The sequence below is a fragment of the Lissotriton vulgaris genome, chromosome 4_1 (genome assembly GCF_964263255.1).
Source record: "Lissotriton vulgaris chromosome 4_1, aLisVul1.2, whole genome shotgun sequence".
Lineage (NCBI taxonomy): Eukaryota > Metazoa > Chordata > Amphibia > Caudata > Salamandridae > Lissotriton > Lissotriton vulgaris.
The window spans coordinates 915,873,054-915,888,829 of NC_141691.1; the positions used below are offsets into that span (position 1 = coordinate 915,873,054).

The window sequence follows — 15,776 nt, forward strand, 5'->3', positions numbered from 1 at the left end:
GTGTAAATAGCTGCCAGAGACTGTCATATGAAGAGTGATTAGCCTGTATGATGTTTTGTATGTGGGTTTAATGGAAAAGTAAAAGCCAGCTGCATATGGCTTTACCTATTAGTCAAAATGATGGTCAATTACAAGATGTTACTATAAATAAAAGATGTTCTAATAAGCATATCTGATAAGAAAAGGACACAACCCTTGCCTATGTTGTTTGCAAAACATTAGTGTAGGGAAGACTCACTGCAATGCACTCAGGACAAGTTGAGGCCAAAATGACAGCAAAATTCCAGGTGTGGGTTTGTGAGAAAGTACACAACTTCCAATGTATCAAAGGCAGCTCTATGGTTGACTTTTATGGGACACGATGTGTGAACTAGTGTACGGTGTCACCCGCCCTTTGGCCTAACTTAAGAGAAATCGGAAGAAGGATTCAGCATACATCTCTCAAGTTTCAAAAGGTGCTGATACCATCTTTCACTAGATTGAGTGCTGATTGAAAGAAGCGCTTGCAAAGGTGGAGAAATTTTCTTTTCGTGCTTCACCACCAAGTGTTAGTTACTGACCAGTATCACGGTCATAAAAGAACCTATAATGTGCAACTCAGCCTTCCAGGTTCCCACACAGCAGTTGGCGTTGCATCTATCTAGCTCCACCATTTCTAAGTTTCGATATTGAAGAACTTTCTAGAGCTATATAATCAAAGTATTTCACAGGGGTGTTGGCGGCTCTGCACCCAACAAAAATAGACACTGGAGGAATTTACATTATTGAAACATCAACCTATTAATACGGGGGTGGATGAATAAAAAAAGCCTGCAAGGAAAAAATGTTGAGTAAGAAACAAACTTATTTTAGAGCAATGGATAATTTCTTTGTCCATGATACATAAGGAGATGCCAGAACATAAATCAATGTGTTTAGTCATTTAAAGGCCAAGGGTGGTGCAAGGAGAGAGAGTCCCCCATATTACAACTGGTTTATCGTGAATCTGTTGATTCTCTTATACAGGGACTGAATGCTTACATCAATCTACTGCTCTGGTTCTTTGCAAAAACAGAGTAGTGATTTGACAAGTATAAAAGTAAACATTTTCCTCTTCCTCCTTGGGACCCCCCCCCCCCCCTCCCAAACAAGGCATGGGGGGCGGGGGGGGGGGCAGGGTACTCCTAGCCTGCCTCCTTACATCTTTTTCTACCAGTTGTTGCGGGACAGGGGACTCAATGCCTAAGACCTAAGAGGACTACTGCCACATATTTGTTGAGGTGGTGGCAGCCAATTATATCATTTCATAAGATCTGTTGGCTCCACAGACTCTCTACAATGTGACATATACAACGTTTTTGAGTCTTAATTACTCAAAAACGACTTAACTGACTTGCATCTAGATCGAACTTTCAGCCAAATTTGGAGTAATTCCGTTTAGCCATTGTGGCTGTAGCTATGCCTAATTTTCCTATGGAAAAATGAATGAAGAAGCATGTTTTGGAACCCCCCTCCTTCATTTTTCTCGGCCCCCGCTTGACGGATCACCTCGAAACATTCCAGGAAGGAGGTGAGCGGGTTGAGACTTTTTTTTTTTTAAAGATTTGCAAAGATTTGTTAACGGCACCAAAGTTATAAGCAAACCCAAAAAAACATTTACTATGGAACCGTGATCCTAACTAGGACTACTCCGTGGCGACTGCCATTTGGATATATAGACAGTATATATTTGTCTATCCCAGTATTAGTAGTTTCTACTGTGCCATTTTGCAGATTTGTTTTTTACCTATTCAATAGGTCAGGTAAAAAAACTTTCATTCGATTAAAAATCACAAAAGTTAATACATACCATAAGTGAGGTAAGCTAAAATACTTTAAAATTAATGCATACCATTTAACAATTGCACGTCAATTTCTATCATTAAAATACTGGACAATAAATATACAGATAAAATGTTAAAACCATGATAGAACAGAAGAACCCATATGTATATACCTTTCACAACATTTGATTCCAAAAGCAGCTAGCCTGAAATACTAGTAGGGCTACATCAAGAAGCCTAGTGCAACATTTTTAAAGTGCATAGTGCAAGGAACATTTGCAGGACATAGCTTTATCATGGGATGTTTGATTTTAAACGGATAGCCCATGCCCAACCCAAGAACTTCGCAACAGTGATCACTATTGGTTCTTCCAGTGATGTAATTAGGATCCTCACTGCCACAGTGCTCAACCTGGTTCCCATATTCTGACAGACCGGTTTCAACCATCGTTGCCTGGGTTTATAATAGGCTGGACAGGCAATTAAAATGTGAGCCACTGTCTCTATCGCATCTAAACAGTATGGGCAGGCACTAGTATTCAGATCATTCCATTTCATTTTGAAAGCCTGAGTGGGTAGTGAACCCACCCTAAGCTGGTGATATAATTTCCTTTCATTGGGAGTAGTTATTAAATCCCAATAGCCTTCATACTTAACTTCATGTTTAAAATCAAGGTATGCTCTGGACAAAGAAGTCCCAGTAAGGGACGCATAGCGCCTGGTTACAACCATATTCCAGTACGCTGCCTTAATCTCAACCTTGGACGGAAAAACAGCATCCCCTGGATTAAACCATAACCTGCTCATACCCATCTCATTAAGTGTGTTCCTCACACACCTTAACCACAACATTTTTTAGATGCGTCCAAGTTCTTAACATCGTTTAGCGCCAGTGCGTAATGTTTTAACTCAGGAGTCACCCAAATCCTCCTCCAGTAAGCAATTGGCCTAAACTTTGCCACATTCCTAATGGAGTGGCAACCCAAGTCCAGGAATAATGGTAATAATGGAGAGGACTGTGGGAGTCCAATTAGGGACCGCATAAACTTGTTTTGAGCTAAAACCAAGTTATCCAGGTTAGCGTAACCCCACAGTTCTGCCCCGTAGAGGATTGAAGCCCCTATTTTGGTATTATATATATGCAGAACTGGGGCTATCGGTTTCATATAAGATGATCTATGCTCCTTAATCAATGCACCAGACAGCTGGGCGTGCTGAACTGAGAGGAGATCTACTTGTGGTTTCCAGCTCACAGTTCGATCTATGTGAACCCCCAGGTAAGAAAAGGTATCTGTTTGTTCTAATAGACCTTCCTTCATTTCCACCTTGCCGACAGTCAGCTTATGTTTGTGCAGGACCATGTACTTACTTTTGTCCACATTGACAATTCGTTCATGATCCTCACAAAACTCCTCAAATCTAGAAAGTGCTCTTTGAAGACCCATTCTTGTTTTTGAAAGGATGAGGGTGTCATTGGCAAACATGAGTAGGGGGATCCTACTCCCTGCTAGGGAGGGTGCATCAGTAGCGAAATCCTTAAAATAACTCACCACCTTGTTTATATACAAAGAAAAGAGCGGCAGGGCTAGTACCTACCCCTGCCTGACCCCCTTCTCAATTGGAAACTTATTGGTGAGGTTTCCCTGTACACCCCATCTCACCTGCGCATAACTCGCAGTGTGTAGCTGAACCAAAAGGGCCAGGATCTCCGATGGCATGCCCAGCTGTGAAAAGTAACGCCACATCTTAGTATGGGGTACTAGGTCAAACGCTGACTTCAAGTCGACAAAGGCAGCAAATAAGGTGCCTCCCCCTATTACCACAGTACACAAGTATACAAGTATAAATCTGAACACCTGATCTATGGTGCTTGTACAAGTCTGAAATCCTGCCTGTAAATCAGACAACATGTTAAATTCATCCAGCCAGGACTGGAGTCTATTTAGGATCAGTCTTGCCAGGACCTTTTGTATACAGTCTAATAAGCTGATGGGCCTGTAGTTTCCAGGTAATGCACAATCCCCTTTTTTAAAAAAAGGTAATATTTCAGCTCCAGCCCACGTACTTGGTATTGGCGCACCACTAGCCACTGCATTGGCCAGGAGCTGATTATATTCTACCCAGTTTGGTATATTGTGAACAAAGAGGTCGGCTGGAATACTATCGGACCCCAGAGCCCTCCCTCTTGGTAGAGACTGCAGTGCAATTTCCAGCTCCTGCTTGGAAAAATATAAACACATAACTGGTGGTGGAATAAATGAAGGGTCAGAATTAACCTCTGCACTTGAAAACTGGGCTGTAAAATGGGAGACCCACCTATCTGGCTCCACATGATTATGGGGAACATTGTTGGGAACACCACTTCCCCATCTCACCAGTTTCAAAAACGCACTCATTCCTCCCTAGAGAAGCTTCCAACAAATCTATACAATAAAGAATGATTTGAGTTACCAACCTTACTCCATATGACTGTCCTCCCATTACCAGTCCTCCATTATTATACTGCTCATCTCCACCGTCCTAGAAAGCAGATCCAGCAACCTAAATCTATGCTTCTCCTGCCTCCAAGTACCTGTCCACGTCACTGTTACCAGCATCAATGAGGCTCACATTCCCAGTTCTAGTCCTGGTTTCTCAGTTCAGTTCTTCTTTACTCTTTTATAAGCATCCTTTGTGTATTACAGTATTTCTCAACTACCATTTCCCTATATTAGCAGCAATATATCTCTACTTAACTCGGTACCAACCTCTATGCATTTTCACCTAGCACACTAAAGTTAGATCAGTAAACATTTTCGGCTGGTGTTATTTCATGAACTTGGTGGTAAGCTTACTACAAACCCCATTTACCACTGTATAACGAAAGCCATTTCTGGAGGTGGTAATGTGTGACAAGAACAATTGTGCTGTGTTTTTGTTTGTGGCGATGTATTCTATTGTGCATTTTGTTCTTCTGTATTTTCGTGCAGCAATTTTGTAATAAGATGTTGTTAGGTTGTTTTGTGGCCAATCTGTTATGATAGTTTTGTTGCATTTTGTCCGTTATGTTTTCATTGCGTTTTGCTAGGTTGTATATGTTCCACTCTTTACTTGAAATATGTCGACAAATGCTGTTACATTTCCAGTCAAATGCTTTGAAAGATCCCATGACAAGCAACCATTTGCCAATCTCCATCGTGGTAAAATGGCGCTGTTCCAGCTCCTCAACCATTGAAGACACCAGTCAGGCCAAAACTGTGGCAGAGACTGTGTTTTCAATTAGCAATTGCAGTGCAAACTTTAAGTAATACACCCCAAGACCATGCATGTACTACGACTTCAGTTTGTTCATTGGTATCTCAAAGTAATACATATCACATATTCCTCTTTGGAAGCTGGGACCTCTGCCTTCAATATTGGAAGTATTAGAGAAAAGAGACAGTGAAGAAGAATACAGCAAGGTTTACAGTCTCAAGACCCCTAGTACTACCTTTGCCTAGACACACAAAAGGGTTTTTAAAGTGATGAGACACACAGTATACCTCGAACACTTACCCTAGTGACTTCAAGTCGGAGGTCGTGGGCTTCTTTGCAGATTTCGCCAGTGTCCAGAAGATCCACCACAGTTTTGTACACGATGACATTAAGAGCCCTCATGCGAATTCGGTCTTCCTTTTTCGGTTGGGAAGTCTTCAACGACCCAAGAAAAGCAGGTGGCTTGTACATCTAAACAAAAAGCAGAGCCACAACTAACCATATTTAATAGCTCAACAAAGTCGTGCTATCAATGGTTGCATACATCATTCAAAGCAAAATACCTTGTTAACATTTAAATATGACCTCTCCCTGGTGCAGTTCATGTTCCTGCACCTCGTCCTTCGCCCTCAGCAGCTGTTTGCAGTTTATTTTCGCCTCCCTATTGTTAGAAATGGAACCCCCACCTGGCTGAGAGTCGCACCCCAGTCCAGTAGGAACCCCACTCCCGCGTACAGGAAGGGAGGGGCCCTTGCCCAAATGACGCCTGTTCCCCTTGGGAGGATGGTAGCGAGGGTAGGCAGGTTTATTCTCTTTAGTTAGCGGGCCAAGTATTTCGGATTGCACGTAGTGGTCGAGGAGACCCACGGCAAAATAGACATGACACAGAGTTCTAGTAAAAATATGGACTTCTTTATATAACTCTACAATCTCAACAGTACCTCCGATGAGGCTGTGATTCTAGTCTCAGGGTTCGTAGCGCACCAGCGGTGCGGCCTGGAGTAGGCTTCAGACTCCTGGTTCTGTCCTCAAAGTTCGTGGCGCACCAGCAGTGCGGGCAGGAGTACACTGGGTACTCTATGTGGAGTTCTCACAGTTCGTGACGCCCTCAGCAGTGCGGGCAGGAGTGAGGAAAGCACCCTATGTTGCTGCTGGTCAGTACAGGTGGAAGACAGGCGTGAGCCGCGACAGTGTCCGTCGGACTCTGGGGTTGGTAATAGCTTGGAGCCACGACAGCGTCCGCAGGCTCGGTGGTGGTGCAAGCTGAGAGCCGCGACAGCATCAGCAGGGCTCAGGTGAAGGTGAAGGCTTTGGGCCGCGACAGCGTCAGCAGGGCGCCTGTGGATAGCGAAGACTGGGAGCCGCGACAGCGTCAGCAGGGCCCTTGTGGATAGCGAAGACTTGGAGCCGCGACAGCGTCAGCAGGGCTCAGGTGACGGCGAAGGCTTGGGGCCGCTACAGTGTCAGCAGGGCCCTTGTGGATAGCAAAGACTTGGAGCCGCGACAGCGTCAGCAGTGCTCAGGTGATGGCGAAGGCTTGAGGCCGCAACAGCGTCAGCAGGGCCCTTGTGGATAGCGAAGACTTGGAGCCGCAACAGCGTCAGCAGGGCTCTTGGTGATGTGCACACTCGTCGTGCCTTAGGAGGGCTCCCGAAGGGTACCTCTTCGGAGGTTCCCCTAACAGATCTGCTTCTCTAGTTCCAGTGTCCTTCTTTTATCCCTCAAAATGTCTGATCTCTTTTCATGTAGGCCGGGGGTTTCCCTCCCTTAGCCCCGGTTGGGGGTGGCTCCCGTCATGGGCCACCTCATCCTTTGAAGCAGGAAGGCAGGGTCGTCAGCCGCCCAGCAGGAAGCGGCTCCGGCATTGTGGGGGCCAGGACGCAGCCCAGAAACTACTCCTCCCCTCTAATCTAAAGGGCAGACAGCAGATACCATATGGCGGAGTTTCCCCAGGCCCCGTCACTGTTTCCAGACGGGGAATACACATCCTAGCAGTATTGTCCAGCTAGATTGCCTGGAAGATAGTCCCAGTCCAGAAGTTCTATTTCTAGACCTAGGAGGTGGAGAGCACTCTTCCTAAAGAGTGTATCACGTAATTCTGAATTTAGGGGTGACCGTCTCATATTTCTCCTATGTTCCCCGGGTCAGATAGATAATAAGGGGAATGGATCGAAAAGCTACTAAAACAAGATGGCTGCCAACTACTACGAGGTCATGCCACCCGCACCTGAGCAGGGCCAGGTCCAACACAACCCCCTTCCAGCCAAACACAGGGGGGACCAATCACTACTAGGATGGGCTTCCCTGTGGTGGGCGATAGAACATGGGACCTGGCACACAACAGTCTACTCCAGTCCTAGGCCCCATGTAAGCAGTATCCTCCCTGGGGGACATCATCTGGGTAATACCTAATCTTTGTTTGCATAGAGGGGTATCTCCCCACATCCATAGTGCGCATACAGCTAACACCGGCTCGTGGCCTCTTCCACCCTTGGTCAACCAAGACAACCAACTAGGGGGGCCAATGGCCGCTACCAGGGGGGAGGGCCAGTCTTCCCATCCAGTCGTCTCCCTGGGGGCCATTATCGGGGTAATCCCTAATCTTTGTTTGCATATAAGGGGGTCCCCCCGCATCCATAGTACACACACAGCTAACGCCGGGGTGTGGCCTCTTCCACCCCCCGGTCAAACAAGACAACCAACTAAGGGGTCCAATGGCCGCTATCTGGAGGAGAGCCAGTCCTCCCACCTGCTAGTCTTCTCTACTGCTGGGGGAGTCGGAGAGTGGGGGGCAGTAGCCCCAGGTGCTGGGCATCTTCTTTCCACTCCCCTTCTGGTTTGGGTAGATATGCTCGCCGGGCACCAACCGGCCATCAATGGGCCCTCGTCCAGCAGCCCTTTGGGTGGCAGCGGTGGGCGGTCCCACACTTTTGTGCCTTTCTCTAAGGGTTTCTGTACCCTCTCACCGGGAGAGGTGCCCCGTGCACCTAATTCATCCACTAGACTGGTATCTTGCTCTTGCAATGAAATAGTTGATCTGGGGTCAAATCCCCCCTGTTCAACTAGGGGCAGAGGCGAGGCCTCCCTCCCTCTGCACCCCCTTCCAGATGCTGGTACCCTCCAACTCGGGGAAGGATAGCGGGCCACTAGAACTATGGGGGCCCTACGTATGGTTGCTTCGTATTCCCCTACTCTTGAGGGATCCCGTCCAAGGCCCTCCCCAAATCCTTTGGGATTCAAACAAATATTTGCTGTTACCGGGGGTTCCCTGAGGACAGGGAACTCGTTTCCTAACAGGGTTTGGCAAGGCTCTGGAACAACAGTACTCAAGCTGGGCTCTGCCATATTTACATCGGGTTCTTCTACCTGGCTAACCTTCACCCCACCGGGTAGGGCCTCTCCTATATATTCAACACCACTATCCTGATATGGGGTGGGCAGTCCCTGGCCGTCTTTTAACACACTTTCTTCTAGGCTAACCTGACTTTCGGGTGCCCGGCCCGTACCCATGGGTGACCCTCTCTCTCGGGGCCTTTCCTCTGGAGTCGGTCGGGTGCCCCGATCCCTTGAACCATCAACTCTTGGGTCAGTCCCCGACTCCTTCTCTAATACCCTGCGTCCTACAGGAGCTAACTGATTCTCTCGTTTTCCCTGGGGTATGTGGGGCCCCGCCCTCCAGTGGGGGGGACCTACTTCTTGGTGGCCATGCTAGACCCCTTCTTCTGTTTGCTACGGGGCTGCGGCCCTCCCTTGGCCTGAGCTTCTCTTTTATTTCTGTATGGAACGGAAGTTCGCAGTTGCCCACTGGGCTGACTTCGTCCTCGAGTTCAGTGTCTAGGAATAAAATTCGGCAGCCACCAGCTGGGTCGTAGTTTACTACAAAGTTCGCACAAATGGAGGCATTTCTGTTACCGCCACCTGGGCGGGATACTTCTTTCAACCCCGTGTTGGCCAGTGGAGCTGGGTTGCTGCTGACTGAAGCGTACATTATTTCAACCTCAGCGCGGGGAAAGGGGCCAACGTGGCGGGCTGCTGCCGCATTCAAGTTCTCCGCCTCAGCAGTTAAAAATGTGCACTCTGCTTCCCACTCAGCCCAAGGAGGGGAATATTCGCTGTCCTCTGACGCGCGGGGCTCGGTTCCCCCTCCGCCATGCTTATGGGAGGGGGGGGGGGGGGGGGAGTACTATCCGTCTTGCTTTGTGGGGCGGCGGCCCACCCGCCTCTGTTCCGCATCAAGTTCTTCCATCTCTAGTTCATGCGCAATTCTCATTTGTTCCATTTTCCTCTGAGATTCCTCCTTCAGGGCTTGGAGGAGTTTGTCCCTTTCTACGCTTAGGTTTATCATTGCGATCTGATGTTCCTTGTCTTTCTCTCTGTCTTCCCATTCCGCAGGGGACAGGCCTCTGGCTGGAGGATCGTTGATGCCGGGTGGGGAAGAATCCCTCCTCCCCTCTGAGCCCAGGCGCCCATGTAAGTTGTCTGTAAAGGGTTTTTGGAATAAGTCTTCCTGACAAGCACCCATGCTAGATGCCATGGACTCGGTGACTCTCCTGGTCAGCGAATGTTCACGGTTCCTCATGAATTCAAAAGCCGGCATCTCGGAAAAAAAGTCTAACAACATTAAGCGTGGTAGTTTGGAGTTTGTACTCCTTCGGTAACAGTTACTTTTTCTTGGTACATGGAATCCTAAAGGCACTTCCGTCTCTTCGGAGTCGTAAGTTCTTATCCCACCGCTGCCACCAGTGTTAGAAATGGAACCCCCACCTGGCTGAGGGTCGCACCCCAGTCCAGTAGGAACCCCACTCCCAAGTACAGGAAGGGAGGGGCCCTTTCCCAAATGACGCCTGCTCCCCTTGGGAGGATGGTAGCGAGGGCAGGCAGGTTTATTCTCTTTAGTTAGCGGGCCAAGTATTTCGGATTGCACGTAGTGGTCGAGGAGACCCACGACAAAATAGACATGACACAGTTCTAGTAAAAATATAGACTTCTTTATATAACTCTCAGTAGGTGAATAACCATACAATCTCCACAGTACCTCCGATGAGGCTGTGATTCTAGTCTCAGCGGTGCTGCCTGGAGTAGGCTTCGTACTACTGGTTCTGTCCTCAAAGTTCGTGGCGCACCAGCAGTGCGGGCAGGAGTACACTGGGTACTCTATGTGGAGTTCTCACAGTTCGTGATGCCCTCAGCAGTGCGGGCAGGAGTGCGGAAAGCACCATATGTTGCTGCTGGTCAGTACAGGTGGAAGACGGGCGTGAGCCGCGACAGTGTCCGTCGGACTCGGGGGTTGGTAATAGCTTGGAGCCACGACAGCGTCCGCAGGCTCGGTGGTGGTGCAAGCTGAGACAGCCGCGACAGCATCAGCAGGGCTCAGGTGAAGGTGAAGGCTTTGGGCCGCGACAGCGTCAGCAGGGTCCCTGTGGATAGCGAAGACTGGGAGCCGCGACAGCGTCAGCAGGGCTCGGGTGATGGCGAAGGCTTGGGCCGTAAAAGCGTCAGCAGGGCCCTTGTGGATAGCGAGGACTTGGAGCCGCAACAGCAGGGCTCTTGTGGATAGCGAAGACTTGGAGCCGCGACAGCGTCAGCAGGGCTCAGGTGACGGCGAAGGCTTGGGGCCGCGACAGCGTCAGCAGGGCTCCGGTGACGGCGAATGCTTGGGCCCGCGACAGCGTCAGTAGGGCCCTTGTGGATAGCGAAGACTTGGAGCCACGACAGCGTCAGCAGGGCTCTTGTGGATAGCGAGGTCTTGGAGTCACGACAGCGTCAGCAGGGCTCCTGTGGATAGCGAAGACTTGGAGCCGCGACAGCGTCAGCAGGGCTCAGGTGATGGCGAAGGCTTGGGGCAGCGACAGCGTCAGCAGGGTCCTTGTGGATAGCGAAGACTTGGAGCCGCGACAGCGTCAGCAGGGCTCTTGTGGATAGCGAGGTCTTGGAGCCGCAACAGCGTCAGCAGGGCTCCTGTGGATAGCGAAGACTTGAAGCCGCGACAGCGCCAGCAGGGCTCAGGTGATGGCGAAGGCTTGGGGCCGCGACAGCGTCAGCAGGGCCCTTGTGGATAGCGAAGACTTGGAGCCGTGACAGCGTCAGCAGGGCTCTTGGTGATGGGCACACTTGTCGTGCCTTAGGAGGGCTCCCGGGGGTACCTCTTCGGAGGTTCCCCCAGCAGATCTGCTTCTCTAGTTCCAGTGTCCTTCTTTTATCCCTCAAAATGTCTTTGATCTCCTTTCATGTAGACCGGGGGTTTCCCTCCCTTAGGCCCGGTTGGGGGTGGCTCCCGTCATGGGCCACCTCATCCTTTGAAGCAGGAAGGCAGGGTCGTCAGCCGCCCAGCAGGAAGCGGCGCCGGCATTGTGGGCGCCAGGACGCAGCCCCGTAACTACTCCTCCCCTCTAATCTAAAGGGCAGACAGCAGATACCAGATGGCGGAGTTTCCCCAGGACCTGTCACTGTCTCCAGACGGGGAATACACATCCTAGCAGTATCGTCCAGCTAGATTGCCTGGAAGATAGTCCCAGTCCAGAAGTTCTATTTCTAGACCTAGGCGGTGGAGAGCACTCTTCCTAAAGAGTGTATCACGTAATTCTGAATTTAGGGGTGTCCATCTCATATTTCTCCTATGTTCCCCGGGTCAGATAGATAATAAGGGGAATGGATCGAAAAGCTACTAAAACAAGATGGCTGCCAACTACTACGAGGTCATGCCACCCGCACCTGAGCAGGGCCAGGTCCAACACCTATGTATTATTCACTACAAACAGCATATACAGAACTGTCTGATTGGCTGAGGAATGTTTGATAGCTAAACTGAGGTGAATAGTTATACGGTTGGTTTACCTGCACCATATCGTATTTTTTGCAGTATTTATTTATTAAGTTTACAACTGGCATGATACAAAAATTTCCTTCAGTACACATCTGATGAACGATGGTCTCAAAAAAATGAATTAAACTAATTAATAATTGAAAGAGGAGCAAAGAAGAAAGAGCTAAAATAAAGATAAAAACGTTAAGCCATTATGTTTATATTACACGGTACCCTGTGTTGGTCTCCTCCATAACTCAATGTTAAAAATTGTACATATGTGTACTGACCACTGGTATGAAATTTCATTTCAGGTTTTCCTGTAGTTTGGAAGATGCTGACACGGCCCATCATCTACAGGTTTGGTGTCCACCATGTCAGAGGCCTCAAAGTCTGTTAGGAGGTGAATGGGAGCGGAAATATGAAGTCCTGTCATCTCTTTTTAGGTCTATTGTAATGGTCTTCAGCTCTCTCAGCGAGTAGGACAAAGTGATGGGGTCTGACCCAAACCTGCCTCTCAGACGATGAAGTAATTGGCAGCATTTTCAATGCTGCTTAAGCGGTTAACCAAAGTGTACACCGAACATCTCATAGAACTTCAGTGTGTCTTCTTCAAAGAGGTCTTCTAACGTACATGACCACCTCTTCTCCCACGGTCTGCACCTAACCATTCTGCATCCAATTGCTATTCCTGCATTACCACTCTATGTATCTAACTAGCCAGGTTTAGTACTTTATGTGAGTCCCTCCATGTCTGCCACATTACCTTCATGGCAGGCTAGCAAGATTGTAATGCTATTGCGTTACTATGGAATAATATGCCAATACCGGGTTGTGCCCGTACTGCAGTCCTCTCCATAGCTACCCAAGATGGTTAGTTTTTCTTTGACGAGCACTAAATATGCAAATTGTGACAGCTGGTGTGCACGGTACTACAGATACAGGTCAGGTAACCTCAGTTCACCGACCCTCATATCAGCACAAAGCTTTGAAGGTTTGAGACCAAGTTTCCCGCCTGCCCAAATGAATGTTTTAATGCATTTAAGGCTTGTACCGGTCCCTTGGCAATTGGAAGAGGCAGCATTCCCAGTAAATAATTAAACCTGGAGGGCATTACCATCTGTGCAACTTGTATTCGGCCTAACAGTGAGATTTGAGAAGAAGACCAATGGAAGGAATAGTTCTCCATCCTAGTACTAAACAGTTGTAGATTATCCCAGACCATGTTTTCTAGACTTTTTTTAAGGAGAATTCCAAGGTCCTTTAAGTCAGAGGCCTACCATGTAATTCTGAACCCATATCTGGCTCGTCTAGCCATGTACCGTAATATGGGGATTGCCACACTTTTATTCCAGTTAATTTTATACCTGCAGAAGACAGGGAAGTCATCAGTGACATGAGGTGTGGTATGGAGTACCCTGGGTCACAGGGAGTCGGCAGAATATCATCAGCATAGAGCATAAGGTTTGTATGCCTGTTGTCTCCATGCTTCTTATAAGGTCGTTCTGATGAATAGCAGCAACAGGTATAGTGACAGGAGGCGCTCACCACTAGGCAGTAATAGTTAGGTCTGCTTTCCCATTGAAAGAGCGTTTTTAGGTCTCAGCCTGCGAGGGCTGCGCTTGCGCAGTCTCGCTGGCTAGATTTAAAGAGATAGAGAACATATCACTAGTGAGGTTAAGCCCCGCCCCTCTTCTCCATTGGCTGGCCTCCTAAACGGTGGCCAGCCATTTGAGAAGAGGTCCTAGTGACGTTCTTATTTCTCTTTAAGCCCCGTCCTTTTCAGGTTGGGTCCCCTGACTTACTGCTGAAGTAAAAGGTTTCTTATCTTCTTTATGGATCCAGATGGCCCTATAAAGAAGATAAGGAACCTTTTACCCCAGAACGAAGTCGGGCGCCCAGTCTGAAAAGGACGGGTTAAAAGAGAAAACTTGCATCATGGCGAGTGCTTGTTCATCAAAGCATTCCGAATTTAGCACATGGCGCGCCTGATACCTGAAAACCTGCAGCAGGCCGCTCTTCAGCTAACAATTCATTGATTATTAAACTTTTTGCAGGCACTTCCTGAGCTCTGTGCTTTATTGTTTTTTTATTCTCCACTCGCCCGGGATGCGTATTTTGAAGTAAAGGCGCTTTGGGCGCCAATTAATGGCGGATTGCCCGCTCAGCGAGCCTCCAGTCAGAGGCACGCGCACTTGTTGAAGCAGAGCCTGCTATATCAGATAACGCAGCACGCCTTTTACATCCACACACCCCTGCCAAGCAGCCATTTATTGTTAAACGTGTCACAAAAAGTGCAGGCAGGCACAAACGTCTCTCACTATAGCTTTGAAACTGCTGTGTATGATGATGCCAATGTACTGCAATTTCTAGAGCTGTTTTAATGGGAGTGAGCCAGCACTTTCAGCAGGAGTACTACACTTTTAATGGGAGCGTATTTGTACTTCTTTCAATGGTTGCAGTACTTGAAGAGGTAGAGTGCAAACACTTCTCAGAATGGCTGATACATATTCATTTTTCATAGGTGCTCCCGCTGAAAACGTCCAAATGGGAAACAAAAGGGCTGTGCTCAGGGGAAGGGACACCAAGTGCTTGTTTTCTGTCGGACTCTGTTGGCTGAGCACTGGTTAAATTATACAGAGTGCAGGGTTAACAACAGCGGAGTGCACACTTTCAGGATCAGCAGGGAGAGCTTGAGAGTTTACATAATCTACATTACTTCTCCATTAAGCAGGCATGTACTTACAGGCTGTCATCCTTATTTGTAATATCATGCTGCGCTTCTCCTCGAGGCAGCCCTGTTCTTCTACAGCCCCATTCAGTTGCATGTACGTCCATTCAGTTTTAAACCGCCAGCATTTCTTGCAAGTTGTACGCCATTGATGCATTGCAGTTTCTCACACACATCCTTTACACGTGTCTGTGTGATCTGGAGTGTTTCACTGAAGTAATCATTCTCTCCTGTTGCACTCGCTCCCGTAATGTAGCTTCGGCTCCTTTGCTCATTTCTTAAGAGCCTTAGTAGCTTAACTTTGTTATTGTTTTTAAGAAATAACTACAAAAAATGCTTTTTATCGATGCATGTGCTTATTTTGCTCCAGTGCTTGATTTGCCAAAACACGCCGAAGGATTCAATCTACTAATGACAGAGGGAAAGCACATTTCAGAGCATTTACTGAATGAAACGGACTGGGGCAGCCAGCGGAGCCAAGCAGATGATCGATTTTCAGTTTATTTCACGGTGTGTGTCATTTTTGCCCTTTAGCAGCACAAGCAGGTTCTGAAGCTTGAAGTCAAGCCAGGCTTGAGGCAGGTCAATTGACATGTTTGCGCAAAACCCCAAACGAATAACATTTCCTCGAGTGCAATGAAACCAAGAGATACACAGAAACTCAAAGAACAACCATCACTCTAAAGCTTCTCCCAGCATTTAGGTGACTGTATGCAAAGAAATATCCAGCTCTGACCTCTGCCTGTTAAAGAAGTTTTTTCTGCTCCAGTACTAGCGCGGCTGATAATACGGGAACGCGAGAACCCTGCATCTGGGATATTTCAAAAAACCCCGGCACAGAGGAATAGGAGCAATCAATTTAAAGCAGATTCAGAAAATAAGAAGTGCTTATGTTGAATATATAGCGGTACTACAGTCATCTGTTAGGACCCGAGAGTGTTTTATCATCTCTTTTTAACAAATACATACTGTGAAGAAAATACAGATACACCAGTTGAGGAGATACCTCCCTTGTTTAGAGTTTCTTATTTGAATAGCTGATGTGAGCTGCCCACGCTATAAAACCGACAAGTGAGGAGTGGAGCATATTAGGGCATTCAAAAAGATTGTTTTTAATTGTCCTGAGGTAGGTGGTGCGCACAGCAGGATCCACCGAAACGCGTCGACATATTTTAATGAACTTTTTTATTGATGATTTTTTAAACAT

At 47.8% G+C, this 15,776-nt stretch overlaps 1 protein-coding gene across 2 annotated transcripts in view; it reads right to left on the reverse strand.

Moving 5' to 3' along the window:
• The window catches only part of RBFA (ribosome binding factor A), a 101,359-nt gene that overhangs the window by 53,582 nt on the left and 32,001 nt on the right, over nucleotides 1-15,776 (reverse strand). For both annotated transcript variants that reach the window (XM_086965190.1, XM_086965191.1), the window contains one exon: nucleotides 5,337-5,507. In XM_086965190.1, coding sequence (XP_086821316.1) covers nucleotides 5,337-5,507 — 171 coding nt within the window. The remainder of the gene's footprint in view (nucleotides 1-5,336; nucleotides 5,508-15,776) is intronic.